Source organism: Equus caballus, chromosome 15 (assembly GCF_041296265.1).
Source record: "Equus caballus isolate H_3958 breed thoroughbred chromosome 15, TB-T2T, whole genome shotgun sequence".
Taxonomy (NCBI): Eukaryota; Metazoa; Chordata; class Mammalia; order Perissodactyla; family Equidae; genus Equus; species Equus caballus.
Window position 1 is genome coordinate 31,352,943 of NC_091698.1, and position 18,858 is coordinate 31,371,800.

The following is an 18,858-nucleotide window of genomic DNA, read 5'->3' on the forward strand; positions in this document are numbered from 1 at the left end:
AGCTACTGCAGAGGAGGCTCTAAAAAATTAGAGGTCGAGATAACCCAACCTGTGGATGTCAGTCTTCCCAAGTCACTTGCCTGCTCAGTGGGTCCATGTCCAAAGTGACCATGGTGGCAGATATGGAGGTTATGCATGAATTCAGCTGCTTGACTTCCCCTCAACAAATTCAATTTGATTATTGCCACTGATGAGTGCCCGAACCACCACCAGCAGAGATCAGCAGAAAACCCTTGATATGGCACCATTCCCTGACAAAATCAGCCAGCTATCTGGTGGCAGACTGATTATATTGGACTATTCCATCATGAAGAGGTCAATGCTTTCTTCCTGTAGGGATTGATATACGTTCTGTGTACTGACTTGCCTTCTCAACTCATGGTATTTCTGTCAGTAACACCATTGTGGACTTACGGCATGACTTTATCTAAGGTGTCCCACATAGCATCCCTTCTGACCAAGGGAGACATTTTTCAGTAAAGGAACTGTGGCAACAAGCTCAACTCATGTAATTCATTGGCTTTACCACGTGCAGCTGTCTTGACAGCACAGTGGAATGGTCTGTTGAAGACTCACATGTAGTGCCAGCTGGAACATAACAGTCCGAGAGGGTGCTGTCTTACGGGAAGCAGTATATTCCTTAAACCACTGGCTGATATATGTTGCTATCTTCCTCATGACTGGAATGCACAGGTTCAAGAACCAAAGGGTTTTGAAGTCGGGCAGGGGTAGGGGGGAGTACCTCCTCTTACTCTTAAACCAAATAACCTACCGTAGGAATTTTTTCTTCTTGTTCTGTGCCCTTAGCCTCCGTAGATTGAAGGTTCTTGTGCCCAGGAATGACATGCTTTCTCCAGGGAATACAGTGAAGGATCTGAGAGACTGGAAGCTGAGATTGCCCCCTGGCCATTTTGGCCCCTCCTGTCGCTGAATAAGCAGAAAGGAGTCACCTTACTGGTTGGGGTGATTGATCCTGATTACTCAGGAAATCAGGGAAAACTGGGAAGCTGCTACTCAATAGGGGTAAACAGGACTATGTCTGGAACCCAAGGGATTCCCTCAAGCATGTCTTATTACTCCCTTGTCCAGTAGTTTTTGTCAACAGAAAACTGCAGCACCAATAAAGAAGAGTACCAAAGACTCAGGTTCCACAGAAAAGAAGGCTTGATTCACCCTCAAGGTGAAGAAGAGCATACAGCTGAGGTACTGGTAGAGGGTAAGGGGAACATGGAATGGGTGGAAGAAGGCAGCTAGGATTACCAAACTAGACCTTGTGAGTAGCTATAGAATCAAGGAGTGTATCAGTTGACTGCTTAACTGTTTCCCGCCACTCCTGCCTTTTCCTCTAACCACCTTATATGAATAATACTGGGAATGGCTTTAAAAAAGTTTCAGTTGAGAGTATGACCACATTGACCTAAATTACAATGACTCAGAAGCTGATGTCTTTTTATATTTCGATTGAGATAGGGAACACAGATCTCTCACTCATGGAGGAAGAACATGGACGTGAGGGGCAAAAGGCTTGGACTGTGCTGGATGACTTCCACTGACCCTTCAACATCCACTGGAAGGAAATTGGCAGATGGGAAGAGAGTGAGGTCAGGCTATTTATAGGCTGACTGCTTTTCTTGACAAAGGTCACAGCTCCTGCTAAATATCTCTCTCCACAAATCTCTCTCTCTCTGAGTTCTGGTAACCACTTTCTTCTCTTGTCTCTTCAGGCTTATGGGTGGTAAGGGCTGTATCCTACTGAAACTAGCTTTGGGATTTCCGTGTACTCTGCCCACATCTTTGTAAATAACTCCTTTATTACATTTATCTCAAATTGCCAGATTTGAATGTGTCATATGTTTCTTGTTAGGACTTGATTGACACAGCGTGGCTCCCACGTTGGCCCAAATAGACTTGAAAGACTTTGGTGTGAGAAAGACATTCTCTTTACCATAAGATATAAATGATGGAGCATGCAGTTCTGATCATCATAGACACTTATCTTACAGACTAGAAGGAACTTGCCCTTAAGTTATGAATGTTGGTTCAGAAAGAATTAAAAATGCTGATTCTTGCTGACATCAAAGAATTTTCAGAACAGCAACCCTGATCCTATACTACTTCTGGACTTCCAATTGTGTGATCTAGAGTCGACATTTTTATTGGTTTAGCCACTTTGAATCAGGTTTTTCCTGCTTTTGAAGCTGCAAGTAACTTAACTGCTAGATTCTTTGAAGTAGAATTGAGGGCTCAAAGGGCATGAACATTTGGATTTTTAATAGCTCCTGTGAAATTCCTTTCTAAAAAGGCTGTGCTGACTCATACACCGCTCGTACAGTGAGTGAGTCTATTTCCTTACACCATTGCCTATTATCATCTTTTTAATTTGTACCTTTCTGATGGGTGGAAACGGAATCTCGTTATTGCTTTGATTTGCATTTGCTAATTACTAGTATGGTTCAGTATAATTACTTCTATTTATTGGATATTTATATTTTTTCTCAGTGAAATGTTTTTTGCATTTATTGCTCACGTAGAATTATCTGTATTTTTCTTATTGATTAGCAGGAGCTATTTAACAAGTTTGAGTATTAACTATTAGCCTATTAGCTTGTTAGATGGGTTGCAAATATTTTCTCCCAGGTACCTTATCCTTTAACTTTCTTCCATGGTGTGTTTTGTCCAAAATTCTAAAATTTTGATGATGTTCAATTTATCATCTTTTCCTTCATGGCTTTTGCCTTTTCTGTAATGTGGATCATTGGGCAAAGGCTAGAAGTTCTCTGTCATTTGGCTCTTTGTCCAGGAATTTCAAACTTTAGGCATTTAACCTACAACTTTTCCTTAAATACCATGAGCTGTCCAATTAAGGCTTAAGCTGTTTATTTTTAATTTTTCAGTTGCACGTAAGTGTACAATTTAGTCCATAGTTGTTTTAAATTTAGAGAAACGTACATTTCTTGGAGCTATACAGATAGGTTCTTTTGTCTTAGTGCTTTTAATTCTGCTATTTATTTCTGCCATTTTGGTGAGTAGTTTGGGGTTATTTTTGTTGATTTGTCCTTCATTTTCACATGAGGGAGAGTAAACTGTTAAATAGCATGTTGGCCCAGATCCTAAAGTCTGGAGTTTCGTGAAGAAAGCAGTTTCAAGGAGACACGATCAGGCAACCCACAGGGAAGAACGTCTTGGACAGTGGGCTTGGGCTGTTTGGAGAGCAGAGGTTCAGGCATGTTCAACTACATCATCCCACCCACGCTGAGTAAAGGCTGACCTGCAGAGGCTGCCCTGGGAATTTCCTGGGCATTTCCCCAGATCTACTAGAGTATAAATAGCCCCACACAATCCTCCGTGGTTCATGGTCCACATCATGTTGCTCCATCAGTTCAACTGAGGTAAGTGCTAGTTCTTTTCCAGTAGCAATGCCTGGGCCAGACTGCCAGCCCTGCTGGTAGGTAGCCCTTGATAGGACCTAAGCTACAGTGGTTTTGGTAGTCTCAGAAGCCCCAGGGGAGCTGGTGGGCACCATAGCAGAGAGCCCCGGACTGGGGAGTTGGAAGTTGTAGATTCTATCCCTAATTCTACTATTAATTTGATTCTGTGTATTTGTCACCTGCAGGGGCCACATAACCTCTACTACTTCACAGTCCCTTCTGCTTTATTAGTTGTGATTGGCAGCTTGGGTACATGAATAAGTTGTTATGGAGATTGTGCATCTATGAGCAGATTCTAGAGATTCTAGTGGTGGTGAATACTCAAGCTTTCTCGCCCTACCTGGTTTCCATGACTTATCAAGATCATGGACATGTTATGTGAGCAAACTAGCAGGACTTGTTGTTATTGAACAAGCCTGGATGATAATGTCTTAGAGCTTGAAAATTGGAATCTGAACTTATTTGTGATCTCTTAAAATTATTTCCATGTCTAAGTTCTTTGACTTTATGAATACCCATTTGAATTCAATTCAAGCCACACTTAATGGTGTGCATAATTTTCATTGTTCTATGTGACAGTAAAACATTAATAGAAAGAATCTGGCAAACTGAATTATGTTTATATAGCAGAACCACATTCTTTACTTTTTATAACCAACATAAATATTGATAGTCTTCTCAGATATCGTATAATCACATTATTCATCCCTTCTATTCTAAGACAAAAGTGCTGGTCCATTTCTTGTAGATTGGCTCTCTGCTCTTCAATTATCCACCCCAATGGTTCAGTTCTTTCCTCTTTTCACTATCCCTCTTATTCCCTCTAATTTCTCTGATACCAGATCACACTAAAGTTTAAACTGGAGACTTCAGAATGGATGCTGATTGCTGAGAATTGTGGGAAGTGCTGTATCCTCTGAATGTTAGGAAGTTAGGGAAAGGTCAGCATCAAGTGGAATAAGAGGCTAAGGCTAAAGAGGACACTTGTGACCATAATACACAGATTTTTGCAACCTTCTTCTGGGCATGAAAAATTCAAGCCATACCCAAAGGCTTTTGAATCAATAGAAATACAGTTCTCTAGGTTGTGTCGCTTGGGTCCTCTGAGCATCTTCTGGGCTGCCTCCTCCTCTCCACCTTTGTGGTTCGTGCACTCACCAGACCATACTCTCTTTTCAGAGGTCTGAGCCTCAGTTTGGCAGAGGACCCCTCTGAGCTCTGGCATCAGTCCTACAAGGTCCCTCCTTTGAGCACCTGTGTTCTTTTGTTCCCTCTTCTTTCCTTCCCACAGTTGTTACAATCTGGAATACCTCGGGAACTCCTTTTTACTCTGTAGCCTTCTAACACATGTGTAACCAGTTCTTCGTTTTCAATTTCCTATGTTTGAAATTCCTTGTGTGGGTTCTGCTTTCCAGACTGGCTCCTGATTGAAACAGAGACCTAAGGAATTTGGAGGCCAGATGATGGTGTCTTTTAGATGCTATTTTGTGGTGAGAATCCCAAGAAGGGGATATGTTGACTGATGCATAATGGAGAGGCTCTTCAACTGGGCAGAGGGGACTCAAGAGGTGACTGGCTGAGCCTGGCTTTGAGCAGAAGTGTGTCTGAATTTGTTACTGTGCTCTCTCCTAGGGTGACAGATAAACTGGAAGCCAAAAGTGATGGGATTGAGACCTCTGCAGGAAAGGACTAGGTTCCTCCAAGGCCAAAAACCAGATAGGGGTGGAAAGTATGAGAGGGTGAGCAAAGAGACTCTTTTCAGGATGGGAAAGAGGGGCTCACAGAGGGTTGCCTAGAAGATTCTGTCTTCTTCTTTACACTTTTTTCCCCCCAGCTAGACAGGTGAATATGAAGTTGTAGGTGCTTCTAGTCTGTCTCCTGAAATTCACTTCAGTCAATTTAACTTGTGCCTCAGAAAGTTTTTATGCTTGACTTCAGCGGATGGGATGGGGGTGTGTGTAAAAACTTGATCCACAGAAAAGTAACCGTTACCATTTATTGAGAACCTACAAATGTCCTGAACCACAAGAGCAGAGGGTGGCGGATAAGTTGGGACCTGGGGCTCCGTTTCTGGAGAAATCACTGCCTCCCTCTCTAGTCCTTAGGCAGTTCTGAAGTCCACTGTATTTTGGGGCCACCAGGGACCAGGCTTGCCTCAGTTAAGGGTGTGCTGCTCAGGGCCTGTGGCTCCCCCAGGGAATGGAGGTGCGTCTCTGAGGGACTGAAAGAGCAGAGGTAGGGAGCTTGCAGCCTAACTATCCTTTCAGGGGTGGCCTGAGATGGAGCAGTTGTGACCAGGATTGCCATATGGATCCTGCCTGAAGCACCCAGCTAATTTTGCAATCACAGGATTCGCTTAGTGGGACTGTAAAGGGCAACTTCCCAGCCCCAGGAGAAGGTCTCCCTCCACGAAGGGCCTGGCATTTCCAGTCCTAGCCCAGGAGTGACACAGCAGGAGAACTGAGCTCTGGGGAAATCCCTCAGTCTCCCCTTTCTGAGAAGCCCAGGGTCTGTCCTCTATTACTTGTAGGGCTTGACTGGGTGCTTACTGCTCAGGAAGCTCAGACAGGTCTGATAAATAAATGAAAAGCAATAATATATATTGGGGTATATATAGGTTGGAGGGAGCCATTTGGTTTAAAACGAATTTGGCCTGGCCTTGTTTTGCCGAAAGGGCCTGATGTGGTCTCTTGAGCATGTATTGTACAACTGTTTAAACATTCGCTATGTCCCAGAGGTAAGAATGACGCCCTTATGGGCTGGCCTGGTGGCATGGTGGCTAAGTTAGCACACTCTGCTTTGGTGGCCTGGGGTTTGCGGGTTTGGATCCCAGGTAGGGACGTACACCACTCCTCAGCCATGCCACTCCGTGGCAGTGACCAACATATACAGTGGAGGAAGATTGGCACAGATATTAGTTTAGGGCTAATCTTCCTCAAACAAAAAAAGAGGAAGATTGGCAACAGATGTTAGCTCAGGGCTAATCTTCTTCAGCAAAAACAAAGCAAAACAAAAACAAAAACAAAGAATGATGCTGTTAAAGATAGGGATGTAACTTCCCCCCATATCAGCATTTCTTTAAGGATAAGCATCTCTTCTTGGAGACTAAGGATTAATTACTGACCTGCTGTGCTCACCTTGTGACCACTGACCTGCTGACCACCGACCTACTGTGCCAGCTAAGCATCTCGAGACAGTAGTAAAAGGGACATTCCTATAATATGTGCTATATGCTCTTTGTTCCAAGATGGTATATAAACACTCAGTACACCCTACTTCTTTGATGCCCTTCTTTCCTTGGGGAAGGAAGTCCCTGGGCAATAGTCCTCAAACCTGGGTCATACTAAACTCACCCCAATTTTGATTTATAGATTGACCTTGGATTATTTGTGTCGATAGGTCATACTCATGCTGATGCTGTGATTTCTTCATCTGGGCCTCAGGGGATCTTCTGGCAGGAGGAACTGGCTTTCTTTCACGTCATACAATAGTCACACCCCACCAAGGAAGCTGCAGCCTCCCTATGCTCACCAGATAAATGACCCAGGTTCTGTCAGGGCCCGTCACTGCTCTTGGGAGCTGCTGGAGCTGTGATTCAGTCCCCTGTACTTTCGATAAAGGTCTTTCCTTGCCAGCCGATAGCAGGAAAGTCTTTTGACTCTGGAGCTTTCCCTCTTTTCTGTGCTTTAGGGCTCAGTGAAGGGATGGGGCCATGCCAGGCTGGCTCCGTATCTTGTCCTGTGCGGGGGTAGGTGCTTCTGATGGGGAGCTGCTAGGATCCTGAAGGAGCTGCCCTGGCACGAGTGCCTCCCCTGCTCCCAGGCAGAACCAGATGCCAATGAGAGGTGGGAGGGCTCCTGGGAGGAGGACGCGCAGGCATAGAGGGCTGGGGGTATTTAAGGACAAAAGTCATGCCTGGCTTTGGAACTTCTAGGGAGAGACTATCATTGGCTGGATCTCTGGGTGGAGGAAATTCTGCCTGACCTCCCACCCCTGAGGCTGCCTTGAGGGTTTTTCTCAGGAAGTGGCTCAGATTTTCTGATTAGGGCTTTGTGTCAGGCCAGGCGTCCCAGCTCCCTGTCCAGAACAAGGACCTCAGGAACCAGTGTCCTGGGAAGGTTTTGGAAACATCTCCTGAGGCTCATATCTCTTATTGCTGTCCCCACAGGTGTTGAGACAACCCCACTATGTCAGACGTTCGAGGATCCCCTATCCCCGAAAGAACCCATGAAGCAGGTGATGTTGGGTGGGGGCCTGGAGGCCTGGGACATAGGCACTCATACCTGTCTTTTCTGAGCACCTCAGCATTCTTAGCCCCTCCCTGTATATGGCCCTTACCACCCAGTGCTGTCCATCTCCCGGTGGACCGTGGGCTTCCCAAGAGTGGGGACCAGTGCTTATTCACTGCTCTAGCTCCAGACCCAACATTGGGCCAAACACAGAATAGGCATCAAAAAGCATGGCTGGGTCTTGACACACATGTGCTATGGGACCGATGGTTTACCCTCTTAGACCAGTTACAGCCCTTTCCCTCCTCACCAGAGCCCACAGCTCTACTGGAAAAGAAGGCCAGGCTGATAGGTCACTGAGTGCTGCCAGTTTTCATGTGTAAACCCTGGACCTTCCTTCCTAAAGGGCCTGGATTAGATAATCTTTCTCCTCGCACCTAGAAAAGCAGCCTAATCATAACGTTTCTTCATTATTCTTTTCCATTTAAACCTCAGTGAATAAACCTCAGACTGGCAAGGTCTCTGACTTGAGTCAGCAGGTGTGGATCCTTCAGGGTCAGACCCTCGTGACAGTTCCACGGAGTGACAGAGTGGCTGCAGGTGAGTGGTCATCCAGCAGCTGCTGCTCCTAGGAGGCAGCCTCCTCCCCTTTGTGCAGCCAGCATGCTGGCGCCAGCCTTTTGTTGAAGTGTGACTTTACAGTAGGGCTTGCCTGGAGGGAGGAGAATTTCATACCTGCCTGGGAAGGCATGCCTTGTTGTTCTTACTTGTGGTCAAGTCAGCTCCCACTTCTGGTGACCCTAAGAATGAGTGCTGTCCACAATATCTTGTCCTCAACAGACCTCCTCAGCTTCTGTAGACTCGTGCCTATGGCTTCCTTTATGGAGTCAATCCACCTCATACTTGGTCTTCCTCTTTTCCTGCTGCTTTCTACTTTTCCCAGCATTGTTGTCTTGGGCCAGGATAAAGATAACAGAGAGGCTAGAGCAGCTTCCTGAGGAGCAGGAGAGCTCCATTTAGTGAGAGAAAGGCTTGTCCTATGGAAGAGGAGCAGCTTGTTCTGCCCGACTTCAAAGTGTCCTGAAAGTGTCCTGAAATGGGTGGATACCACAGGAAGGCAGATTTCAACATCACATTAGCAAAACTTGCTAATGGACAGAGATCTCCAAGGATCAGAGAGGCTGCTTGGGGTTGGAGCTTTCCACCTCCAGATGTGTAAGCAGAGATGTGAAAATCTCATGGGCAGGGTCTGCCGTCTGTTTAACTCTTTGTGTTTGGTCCATTTCCTAGGGCAGTGATTGGCACATGGTGTGAATGAATGAATGAATATAGTGGTTGGCCATTTGGAAGGTCTAGCGTAGCAGGGATTGCACTCTTAAGGTCTCTTCCATATGCACCTGGAAAATACTGGTTTTTTCCTGACTTCTAAAGGACACTGACACCATCTCCCCTCTTATCTTTATAGTCACGGTCACTGTTGTCCCATGTAAGTATCCAGAGTCTCTTGAACAAGGCAAAGGGATTCCCATTTATCTGGGGATCCAGGATCCAGAAATGTGTCTGTCTTGTGAGGACGTTGAAGGGCAACCCACACTGCAACTGAAGGTGAGTGACTAAGAAAAATTTATTTTAAAAAAAAGGCAATTTCTTTTACAAGTGGTAGAAAAATCTAATTCTACAATTAAACAAGAAATATTCTCCTGTTCCTAAGCATATTTTCCTAACTCCTTTTGAGTTACGTGCATGAAATAGACTTTTCTTTGATTTATCCTGCCCCTCACTAGTTGAGGACTCTTGTCTTTCTTGAATATTGAGATGTTCTGAGCCATGGATTCTTCAAGTATATTCTTTTTTTCATTCTGCCTTCTCTCTTCTTTTGGAATTCCTATCCGTCAGTCGTTAGAATTTCTAGATCTCACTTCAATATCTCCTCTAACTTTCCATACTTTCTATCCATTCATTGTTTTTCTTTACTTTACTTTTCTTTTCCTTTTTGGTGTTGCATTCTAGGAGAATTTCTTTGTTCAATCTTCCAGGTCATGATTACATTTTAAGTCTTGTCCCATCTGCAAAATCATCTTTCTACTGTGTTTTCTGAAATGTCAATCTTTACCATGTCAATTCTCAAGCTTTCTAGTTGGTTCTTTTTTTAAATTTTTATAACTACTTGTTATAAAAAAGACTTATTCCTTAGACTTCAGTTTCATAAACTTCAGTTTAATTCAATTCAGCTCAATTCAATTTAATTCAATTCAGCAAATGTGTGGATTCTTATTGGTCTCCAGCACTGTCATGGGCATTTGAAATACATCAGTGTACAGAATGGCCAAGAGCCCTGCCCTCATGGGGCCTGGATTCTAGTGGGAGGAGAAAAATGGTAAACAATAAGTATAATAACAGGTAATTTGGTGATATGTCACAGGGTGTTACGTCCCCTGGAAAAGAACAATTAGAGCAGGATAAAAAGACTGGAAGTGCCAGGGACAGGTGGAGTCAGGTTTTCCTGCTAAATAGTGCAAGAGGCATCATTGGGAAGGTAAGATCTTAGCAGAGAGTAGACGGAGGCAGTGGAGTTAGCCAGCAGGGTGTCCAGCAAGAACAAGTTCAGGACTAGTGAAGAAACCAGTGTGGCAGGAGTGAATTGAGGAAGGAGAAGTTCAGAGAGAGAAAGATAGATCATGAAGGGCCTTGACGGTCTTTGTAAGGATTTTAACTTTCAATCTGAGTGAAATGGGAAATTATTAGAATGTTTTGAATAGAAGAGTGACATGAATAGACATAGGTTTGAAAAGGATTATTTTGGCTGCATTGAGAATAGATTGTGGGGGACAAGAATGAAAGTCCTGTGGCAGGCTTTGGGGTGATCTAGGTGTGATTTGGTGGGCAAGGGGACAGCAAGGGAGATAGGGAGAAGCTGGTCAGATTCTGGAAATTTTAAAAATTGAGGCAACAGGATTTCCTGACAGAGTGAATGTGGAATGTGATCAAGACAAGGACTGACAAAAGAAAAAAGAAGACAGTGACTGAGAATTACATTTTCAGCTATGTCCTGTCTGCTAAGCTGCCCTTTGATTGTGATTTTGTCCTCAGACAGACTGAGAATTGACTGTCGCATTCAGCAATGTACAGGTCATTAGGGACCTTCATGAGAGCAGTGTTGGTGCAGTGGCAGAGGCCAAAGTTTGGGTGGAGTTGAGGTTAAGAGAGGAATTGGGGGAGAGAAATTAGAGCCAGCAAATACAGACAACTGTTACAAGGAGTTTTCTGCAAAGGGGAATTGGGAGTGGTGGTGGGCAATCAAAATAGTTAATTTGAAGATGGTGAAATGACAGCGAATATGCTGATAGGAATGATTGAGCAGAGAAAGCAAGACTGATGGAGTATGAGAAAGCAGGGAGAATGGCTAGAGGAATACCCTTAAGTTGGTGAGTGCAGATGAAGCCTGTCACCCAGTCCTTCCCAGGCAGGAAGCTGAAAGTAAGGATGGAGAAGGAGGCATTAGAGTTTGAAATGGGAAAGTGTCCTTTTATTTATTAAACAGTCAACATATTTCCACTGAGTTTCTACATGTTAAGGAATATAGTCTGTTCTTCTTAAGATGAACAAGTCTGGCAATAATTAAATGACTGGTGAATAAATGTGCTAAGTTCAGAGAGGGATTGGAACTAATGAAGAAAATAACCCAGTAATGAGATAGTGGTGGGTAGGAGGAGGGGGTTTGAGACCTCCTTTGGCTAGGAAATTCATGGAGTTTCTCCCCAATGAGGTGGCATTTGAGCTGGGAGCTGAGTAATGGGAAGGAGTTGGCCATGGGAAGATGGGGGGCAGAGCATCCGGGGGAGTGAGAGTAAGTGCCAGGGCCCTGGGGCAGGAATACCTCCATGTCTGAGGGGAAGGAAAAAGATGGGTGTGGCCAGAGCAGAGTGAGCATGCAGAGAAGTGATAGGAGGTAAGGGCAGTGAGGTGGGCAAGAGCTGAACGGCATAGACCCTGCAGGCTTTGTGAAAAAGTTTGGATTTTATTGTAATACAATTGAAAATCATATAAAACATTTAAGCCAGAAGATAACACAATCCTATTTATTCAGTGGTTTCAGTTGAAAGGTCATTCATCTGCTTTGTGGAGAACGGATGGTAAGGAAGGGAGCAGGTGATAGATTGGGGCTTTGGGAGTGTGTGAGGGGTATGAGAAGTGGCCTGTTCAGGAAATATTTTGGAAATAGAGTTCACAGGCCTTGCTGCTGGGATTGAAGAAAGCGGTATCAAAGTGACTCCTAGGTTTTTGGCCACCCAAAGAATTGGAGAGATTCACTGGAAGTCATTAGCGGAGTAAAGGAATCTTATGGAAGAACTCCCCCGTCAGGGGAGAATGGCCTGCATTACGGAGGATTCTTATGTCTCTCTGGAGATCTTACACATATGTAATTTTACTTAGAAATACTTATTTTAGCTAAATATACAATTTATGCATATACAAATATATACATATGCAAAATCTACTTCTTTATAAAAGAAGGCATTTTCTGATTGCTCTATTTGCCTTGTTCCTTTGCATGCAAATCCTTTGTTTTGTCAGACCTTCTTGTGTCTTTTTCCCGGCATTGACCTTTCTCACATGTGGGCAGTTGGTCAGAGACCCACACCCCCAGCCTGGCCATCCTTTGTCAGAGCAGTGGTTCTTGCAGGCTGGTGGCTCTCCCTGGTGCGGCTTTGGTGAGGGCGGTCCTTGGCTTACTGCTGCAAATTTGCATCTCCTTCCCTTTTCTAGAGGGCCCTCCCAGCCTCTTTTGTAAGGAGAATTCCAATTTATTGTTCCAGTGTGGCCACTTGTTCATTAACCTGTCCCTTGCGTCTGTCTGACGCCATCTCTGGATTAGAGGCTGGGACCTGGGCAGGTGAGCTTTCCTGCATGCTTACTCTGCTGCTCCTTTGAAACGTGTGCATCCAGGCCCGCTCTAAAAGAGGGATAAGGCCCTCTCGATCTTTGGAACACTTAGTAGTTGTGTACAGGTAACCTTGAACTACTCAAACAGCCTCAGCTTCTCCTCCTGGGCATTCTCTGTCACGTTTCAGGAGCAGAAGATATTGGAGCTGTACAACCAAGCTGAGCCCGTGAAGCCCTTCCTCTTCTACCACGTCAAGACTGGCAGGACCTCCACCTTCGAGTCCGTGGCCTTCCCTGGCTGGTTCATCGCCTCCTCCGAGAGAGGCCAGCCGATCTTCCTCACTTCTGACCAGGGGGCAGTGCACAATACTGCCTTCAACATCGATTTCAGTGCTTGAACTCAGCCTGGAGGTGGCAGCTTAGTCAGAGGTTTTGTCTTAAATTTTCTAGTTCCTAGTGTGTTTTCATCTATATTATTGCAGTGTCATTTCACATCAGTGCTGAGAGGTGAGCTGGGCCCTGTTCTCATCTCATTTGTGAATGGAGCAGAAGCGGTGACTTCATGACAACCGAGGAATAGAATATGGGCTCAGAGCAGGAGGGAGGGGTGGTGTAAGGCTCTTCTCCCAAGCTGAAGCTGTCCTGCCCACAAGCCATTTGCATGAGCACATCAGGACCCAAAGATGGTAGAGCCTTCTCCTGAGGGTGGACATGAAAAAGCCCAGAGCTCATGAATCTTACCCAAGATCGCGTGGCTACCGTGCAAATGATCTTTGTTTTTCTTTTGCTTTGTTTTCTTTCCTACTTGGATTACATTTTCTGTATTCTCTATAGGTTGCCAGTACACCTCCAAGTGTGTGATACATCCTGTTAAGGGTTAGGCCCTTTTAAAGAAAAATAATGTTTAACAGTAATAAAATATTTTTGTCCTAATTCTAACGTGTAAACAGAAAGCCAAATATAAACTTCATATGTTCATACCATAAAAAGACTAAAACAGATATAGAATGAAACAGAAAACAAAGAGTAACCTGAAATTAGCAAAAGAGGAATTGAATGAGGACGTCACAGTGGGTGAGCCCAGGACTGGGGGAGAAGGGACAGTGATCCATGGTGACTGGGTGCGTGGGAGGTTAAGCATGTGAAAGCACCACTAGCTGTATACTTTCTCTACAGTCTCACAGCTTTGCTTTCTCCCTGCTTCCTCCAGTCTTTTCCTTTCAGGCAAACTCAGCATCCACATATGCCCTTTAAAAACTGTAGTAAAGGTACTTTTTGTGGAACAGATAGCCTGGGTCACTCCCCAGCCATGCTTCTGGTGATGTATTCTGATGAAATTTAATAACTGATTGTGGGTATAACTGGAGAAAGACGTAGCTCAGATCTGGTCCTGTATATGATAGATTTCTTCTTTTGACCCTGATACTACAAACGCAGAATATTCTGTTTGCTTAAGTACTGTCTCCAAAATAGCACCAGTAACTTAAGGGTTTTTTTTTTCTGCTTTTGGACAATCAGACCACATACTCTGCTAGGCATGCCAGTGAGCAATCAGTAAGCACTGATTTATTACAATGTCTCTTGATTCTTTAAAGTGTTCTTCTTCAACTAAATATAATTTTAGCACTGCAGTTTTATAAAAATCAACATTAAAATGGCACTATGCTAATTAGTTTTAGAATATCAAATAGAATAATTAGTCACTGGATATTTACTGCTGTACTCACTGCTAATAAATGGTGGCAGCTTGTTACATCTGCCAATTTACATTGTTACATTGTCAGTTGTTACATCTGACAACTGGGATCTTATGACACATTTGCTTGTGACATGATTATAGTTCTGAGTGCTACAGCATTGCCATCCTACCACAGGCTGTGTGATGATTCAGTTTCCCCATCTCCTTTCTCTACTGTGAAAACTTTATTCGTGCCGGCTCTGTGACTCCTTGGATTGACACTTGGCACAGAAGAGCTCAAACAAAACCTCAAATATGAGTCCTGGTGTCATGTAGCTGGATTCAAAGGTAAAGTGGTCATCCTGTTGATCCAAAAGAGGTTTTGATAACTATTTAGAGTGTAATTAAAATGAAAACACAATAATCTCATAGCTTCTGGAGCCTGGAGAACAGACTTCCATGGACACCTGCCTTACGCATCACATTTGAGATCTGCCACAGCATATGAAATCACAGAAGGCCCCTGTGAGTAGCAACACCCTCATTTTCAGGCAATTGCCTGGTGCACACCTATTTTCACATATTTGCTGTATCAAATGCTCTTGAGTTTGAGTACCAGGAGCTCCGGGCCAACATTCACTGAAGGATTTTGTTCCTTTGGCTCTTTAGCACATAGGTACTGTCAAGGGCCTGATGCACTGGGCGAGGGGCTTTTGGATTCCAGGGAAGGAATCGAGAAACTTGCTACCAAAATCACAATTGCAGAGAAAACAGTTGAGTGGGGTGTTTCTCTGTCAAGCTGCTTTGGGGCTGATATCTTCTGGCACCAGGATCCCCGAAGGGCAAAGGCTGCTTCCTGAAGCTGGACCTGAAGACACTGTCTCTTAACTCATGAACAACTGGGCATGAGGACTGAAGATGCTGCCTCCAGGACCTTGAGAACAATGTTTGTACTTAATAATTCTTCATGTCAATAAAACATTAATTTTTATTTCTTAGACTTTAAAAAGTTGTTTAAAAGAATATTCTTACCAAAGTAATACATGTCTGGGGTAAAAGCAATATTCTCCTGTCCCAGTACTATTTCCGTGAAGCACCTGCTAACTCTTTTCAGTTCTTTTCCCATTTTTCCTTCGTGTGTCTGGGTATATCCTTTGTTAAAAACAAAATTTCAACCGAGTAAATTTGAAGATCTAATTGGCTTCACTCACTGGTTCGTGAATGGGGCAGCATCCATGTAGCAAGCAGAGAGATACTCTGAGAACTGTACAGATGGAAGGTTTTATAGGCAGAAGGAGGGTGCGGTAAGGAAGTTGTTAGTGAAAGAGAAGAAAGCATAGTTTCAGGCCAGGGCATCTTCTCTTAGGGGAAAGGGAAAGGCAGGGGTTTTATCATGTAATTATCTCACCAGTGCTAATCAGGAAATTTCAGAGTGACTGTTAACAAGGTCACATTCCTGCCATAGGTTGAAACCATAATGAAATCTTGATTTGCTGTCATGGGGCGAAATGACTCCATTTTGGGCCTGTTATTTCTTTTTTAACAGTTTGTACTTCTATTTCTTGAAGTACCAACTTTAGACATTATCTTTTCTACCAGACTGATGTCATTTGCATCTCTACTGGACAAAAATCATATGCTTTTTATGTTTTCTACAAGTTAATAGTAAGTGGTAAGTCACATAAAGTTGTTTTTATAGTGAGTAAGATGAAACTTGGGTGGCCCTGCTAGACAATGCTCTAGTATGACATTGAAAAGGCATACAATGATCTTTTTGCATTTTTTTTTAGATTTGGATAATTTTCTTAATGACATCATCTCCTTTAGCCTTTTCATTTTGTGAGTGAGAAAAGGGAGGTACACGGAGTGGACACAACTTGATGAGAGTGGCACTGACATTTAGTAATAGAACTGGAAATAATGATACTCTTGATTTTGGTCTTTCAATTTCTGTCTCCTGGACCTGGAATGTTATGAGACACTGTGTGAGAAATCAGCAGCAATTACGCAGAGCAAGACAGCAGAGCAAAGTGTGAGCCACCCCCTCCCGTCATTAGCGCTGTCCTTATCTAGCAGGGTGTCAGCAGATGACCCACCCAGGGCGGATCACCCTTGGCCATCTAAACATATGTGTGTTATGTAATGATATAAATGCTGAAATGTATTGTGTACCTGTATTTCTCAAACTTGAAACAACATCAAAATCACCTGGGGTGGGCACTAAAAACCCAGGTATTTAGACTCCAAACCTAGTAAATTAAAACCCATTCCCCTCGAAATTCCAAGTTACTAGGTTTAGAGCAGGACCTCAGAATCAATATTTTACTAAGGACCCTAAGGAATGCTGATTAACCAAGCCTGGGAAATACTCCTCTGGTCCATCCCAGTGGAGTTTCACATGTAAAAAGATTCAGATTAGTCATGCTTGGGATGATTTATGTGCTTCTACAGAAATAAAGAGATATATAGAGATTTATACTTGTTGATTTTGTTGACATTTACTTCTGTAAGGTTGTTCTCACTTGAGTGATTCAAAAGTGAATTGAACAGGGGCCAGCCTGGTGCAGAGATTCCGTTTGCACGTTCTGCTTTGGTGTCCTGGGGTTTGCTGTTTCGGATCCTGGGTGCACACCTGTGCATCACTTGTCAAGCCATGATGTGGCCGGCATCCCACATATAAAGTAGAAGAAGATGGGCACAGATGTTAGCTCAGGGCCGGTCTTCCTCAGTAAAAAGAGGAGGATTGGTGGCAGATGTTAGCTCAGGGCTAACCTTCCTCAAAAAGAAAAAAAAAGTGAATTGAACAAAATGACTTGTATAAAAATATCCAAACTCTCAAATAAAATTTCATAATGTTCCATAGCTGGAAAGAACCCAAATTTCCATTGGCCAGTGAATGGATAAACAAGATGTGTTATATTCATACAAAGGAATACTACTCAGCAATAAAAAGAAACGAACTACCAATAGACATTCAACTGGATTAATGCCGAAAACATTGAGGATGCCAGACACAAAAGGGTTCGTATTGTGTGATTTTGTTTACAAGCAGTTCAAGAATAGGTAAAACTAATCTATGATGATAGAAATCAGAAAAGCAGTTACTTTGGTGGGGGTAATGAGAGATAGAAGATTCTAAAAGCTGCCGTAGAGCTAAAACATCACACCCATAGAATCAAAAACCACCACAATGGCTTTGCTTTTCTCTGCAGCAACATAGTAAGCCAGAAGTCAATGGAAGGATGCTTTCTACATTCTGAAGGAAAATGATTTCCATCATAGAATTCCATACCCAGTCAATCTATCAATTAGTACAAGAGTAGAATAGACCTATTTTCTTTTTTTTTCTTGCAGTAACATTGGTTTAATAGCATTATATATATTTCAGGTGTACATCATTATATTTTGATTTCTGTGTAGATTACTTCATGTGCACCACCCGAAGACTAATTACAATCCATCACCACACACGTGTGCTTAATCACTCCTTTTGCCCTCCTCCCTTCCCCCCTTCCCATCTGGTAACCGCCAATCTAATCTCTGTTTCTATGTGTTTATTTGTGGTGGTTTTATCTTCTTCTTTTGAGTGAGATCATACAGTATTTGACTTTTTCCCTCTGACTTCTTTCACTTAGCATAATACCCTCAAGGTCTATCCATGTTGTCACAGATGGCTGGATTTCATCATTTTTATGGCTGAGTAGTATTCCATTGCGTATATATACCACATCTTCTTTATACATTCGTCCCTTGATGGGCAACTAGGTTGCTTCCGAGTCTTGGCTATTGTGAATAATCCTGCAATGAACAAAGGGGTGCATGTATCTTTATGCATTCATGTTTTCATGTTCTTTGGATAAATACCCAGCAGTGGAATAGCTGGATCATATGGTAGTTCTATTCTTAATTTCTTGAGGAATCTCCATACTGTTTTCCATAGTGGCTGCACCAGTTTGCACTCCCACCAGCAGTGTATGAGAGTTCCCTTTTCTCCACCTCCTCTCCAACATTTATTGTTTCCTGTCTTGTTAATTATAGCCATTCTGATGAGAGTGAACTGATATCTCATTGTAGTTTTTTGTTGTTGTTTTTGTTTTTTAAAGATTTTATTTTTTCCTTTTTCTCCCCAAAGCCCCCCGGTACATAGTTGTATATTCTTCGTTGTGGGTCCTTCTAGTTGTGGTATGTGGGATGCTGCCTCAGCGTGGTTTGATGAGCAGTGCCATGTCCGCGCCCAGGATTCGAACCAATGAAACACTGGGCCGCCTGCAGCGGAGCGCGCAAACTCAACCACTCGGCCATGGGGCCAGCCCCCTCTCATTGTAGTTTTGATTTGCATTTCTCTGATAGTTAATGATGTTGAACATCTTTTCATGTGCCTGGTGGCCATCTGTATATCCTCTTTGGAGAAATGTCTGTTCAGATCTTTGGCTCATTTTTTAATTGGCTTGTTAGATTTTTCATGGTTGAGATGTATTAGTTCTTTGTATATTTTGGATATTAACCCCTTATCAGATGTATGGTTTGCAAATATCTTCTTCCAATTTTTATGTGTCTTTTCATTTAGTTGATGGTTTCCTTTGCTGTGCAGAAGCTTTTTAGTTTGATGTAGTCCCATTTGTTTATTCTTTCTACTGTT

At 43.3% G+C, this 18,858-nt stretch overlaps 1 protein-coding gene across 6 annotated transcripts; it reads left to right on the top strand.

Moving 5' to 3' along the window:
* The first annotated feature begins 720 nt into the window (after nt 1-720).
* Nucleotides 721-15,228, top strand: IL36G (interleukin 36 gamma). 6 transcript variants are annotated; one of them, XM_070236179.1, is made up of 7 exons: nt 3,353-3,389; nt 4,844-4,918; nt 5,061-5,167; nt 7,597-7,664; nt 8,153-8,257; nt 9,123-9,262; nt 12,730-15,228. In XM_070236179.1, the coding sequence occupies exons 4-7, from the start codon at nt 7,616-7,618 to the stop codon at nt 12,937-12,939; spliced, it is 504 nt and encodes a 167-aa protein (XP_070092280.1). In that variant the 5' UTR covers nt 3,353-3,389; nt 4,844-4,918; nt 5,061-5,167; nt 7,597-7,615; the 3' UTR covers nt 12,940-15,228. The 6 variants fall into 6 exon arrangements, with proteins under 6 accessions (XP_014586524.1, XP_070092282.1, XP_070092281.1 ...); XM_014731038.3 differs by lacking the exons at nt 3,353-3,389; nt 4,844-4,918 and adding an exon at nt 721-1,601; XM_001495750.6 differs by lacking the exon at nt 4,844-4,918 and having other exon boundaries at nt 3,294-3,389.
* The last annotated feature ends 3,630 nt before the right edge of the window (nt 15,229-18,858 follow it).

Bases quoted from the DNA above. Each gene is read 5' to 3' on its own strand.
- IL36G (XM_014731038.3), top strand. From the start codon at position 7,616: ATGTCAGACGTTCGAGGATCCCCTATCCCCGAAAGAACCCATGAAGCA. The intron at 8,258-9,122 runs GTGAGTGGTCAT...TTATCTTTATAG, and splicing joins GAGTGACAGAGTGGCTGCAG to TCACGGTCACTGTTGTCCCA. The intron at 9,263-12,729 runs GTGAGTGACTAA...GTCACGTTTCAG, and splicing joins AACCCACACTGCAACTGAAG to GAGCAGAAGATATTGGAGCT.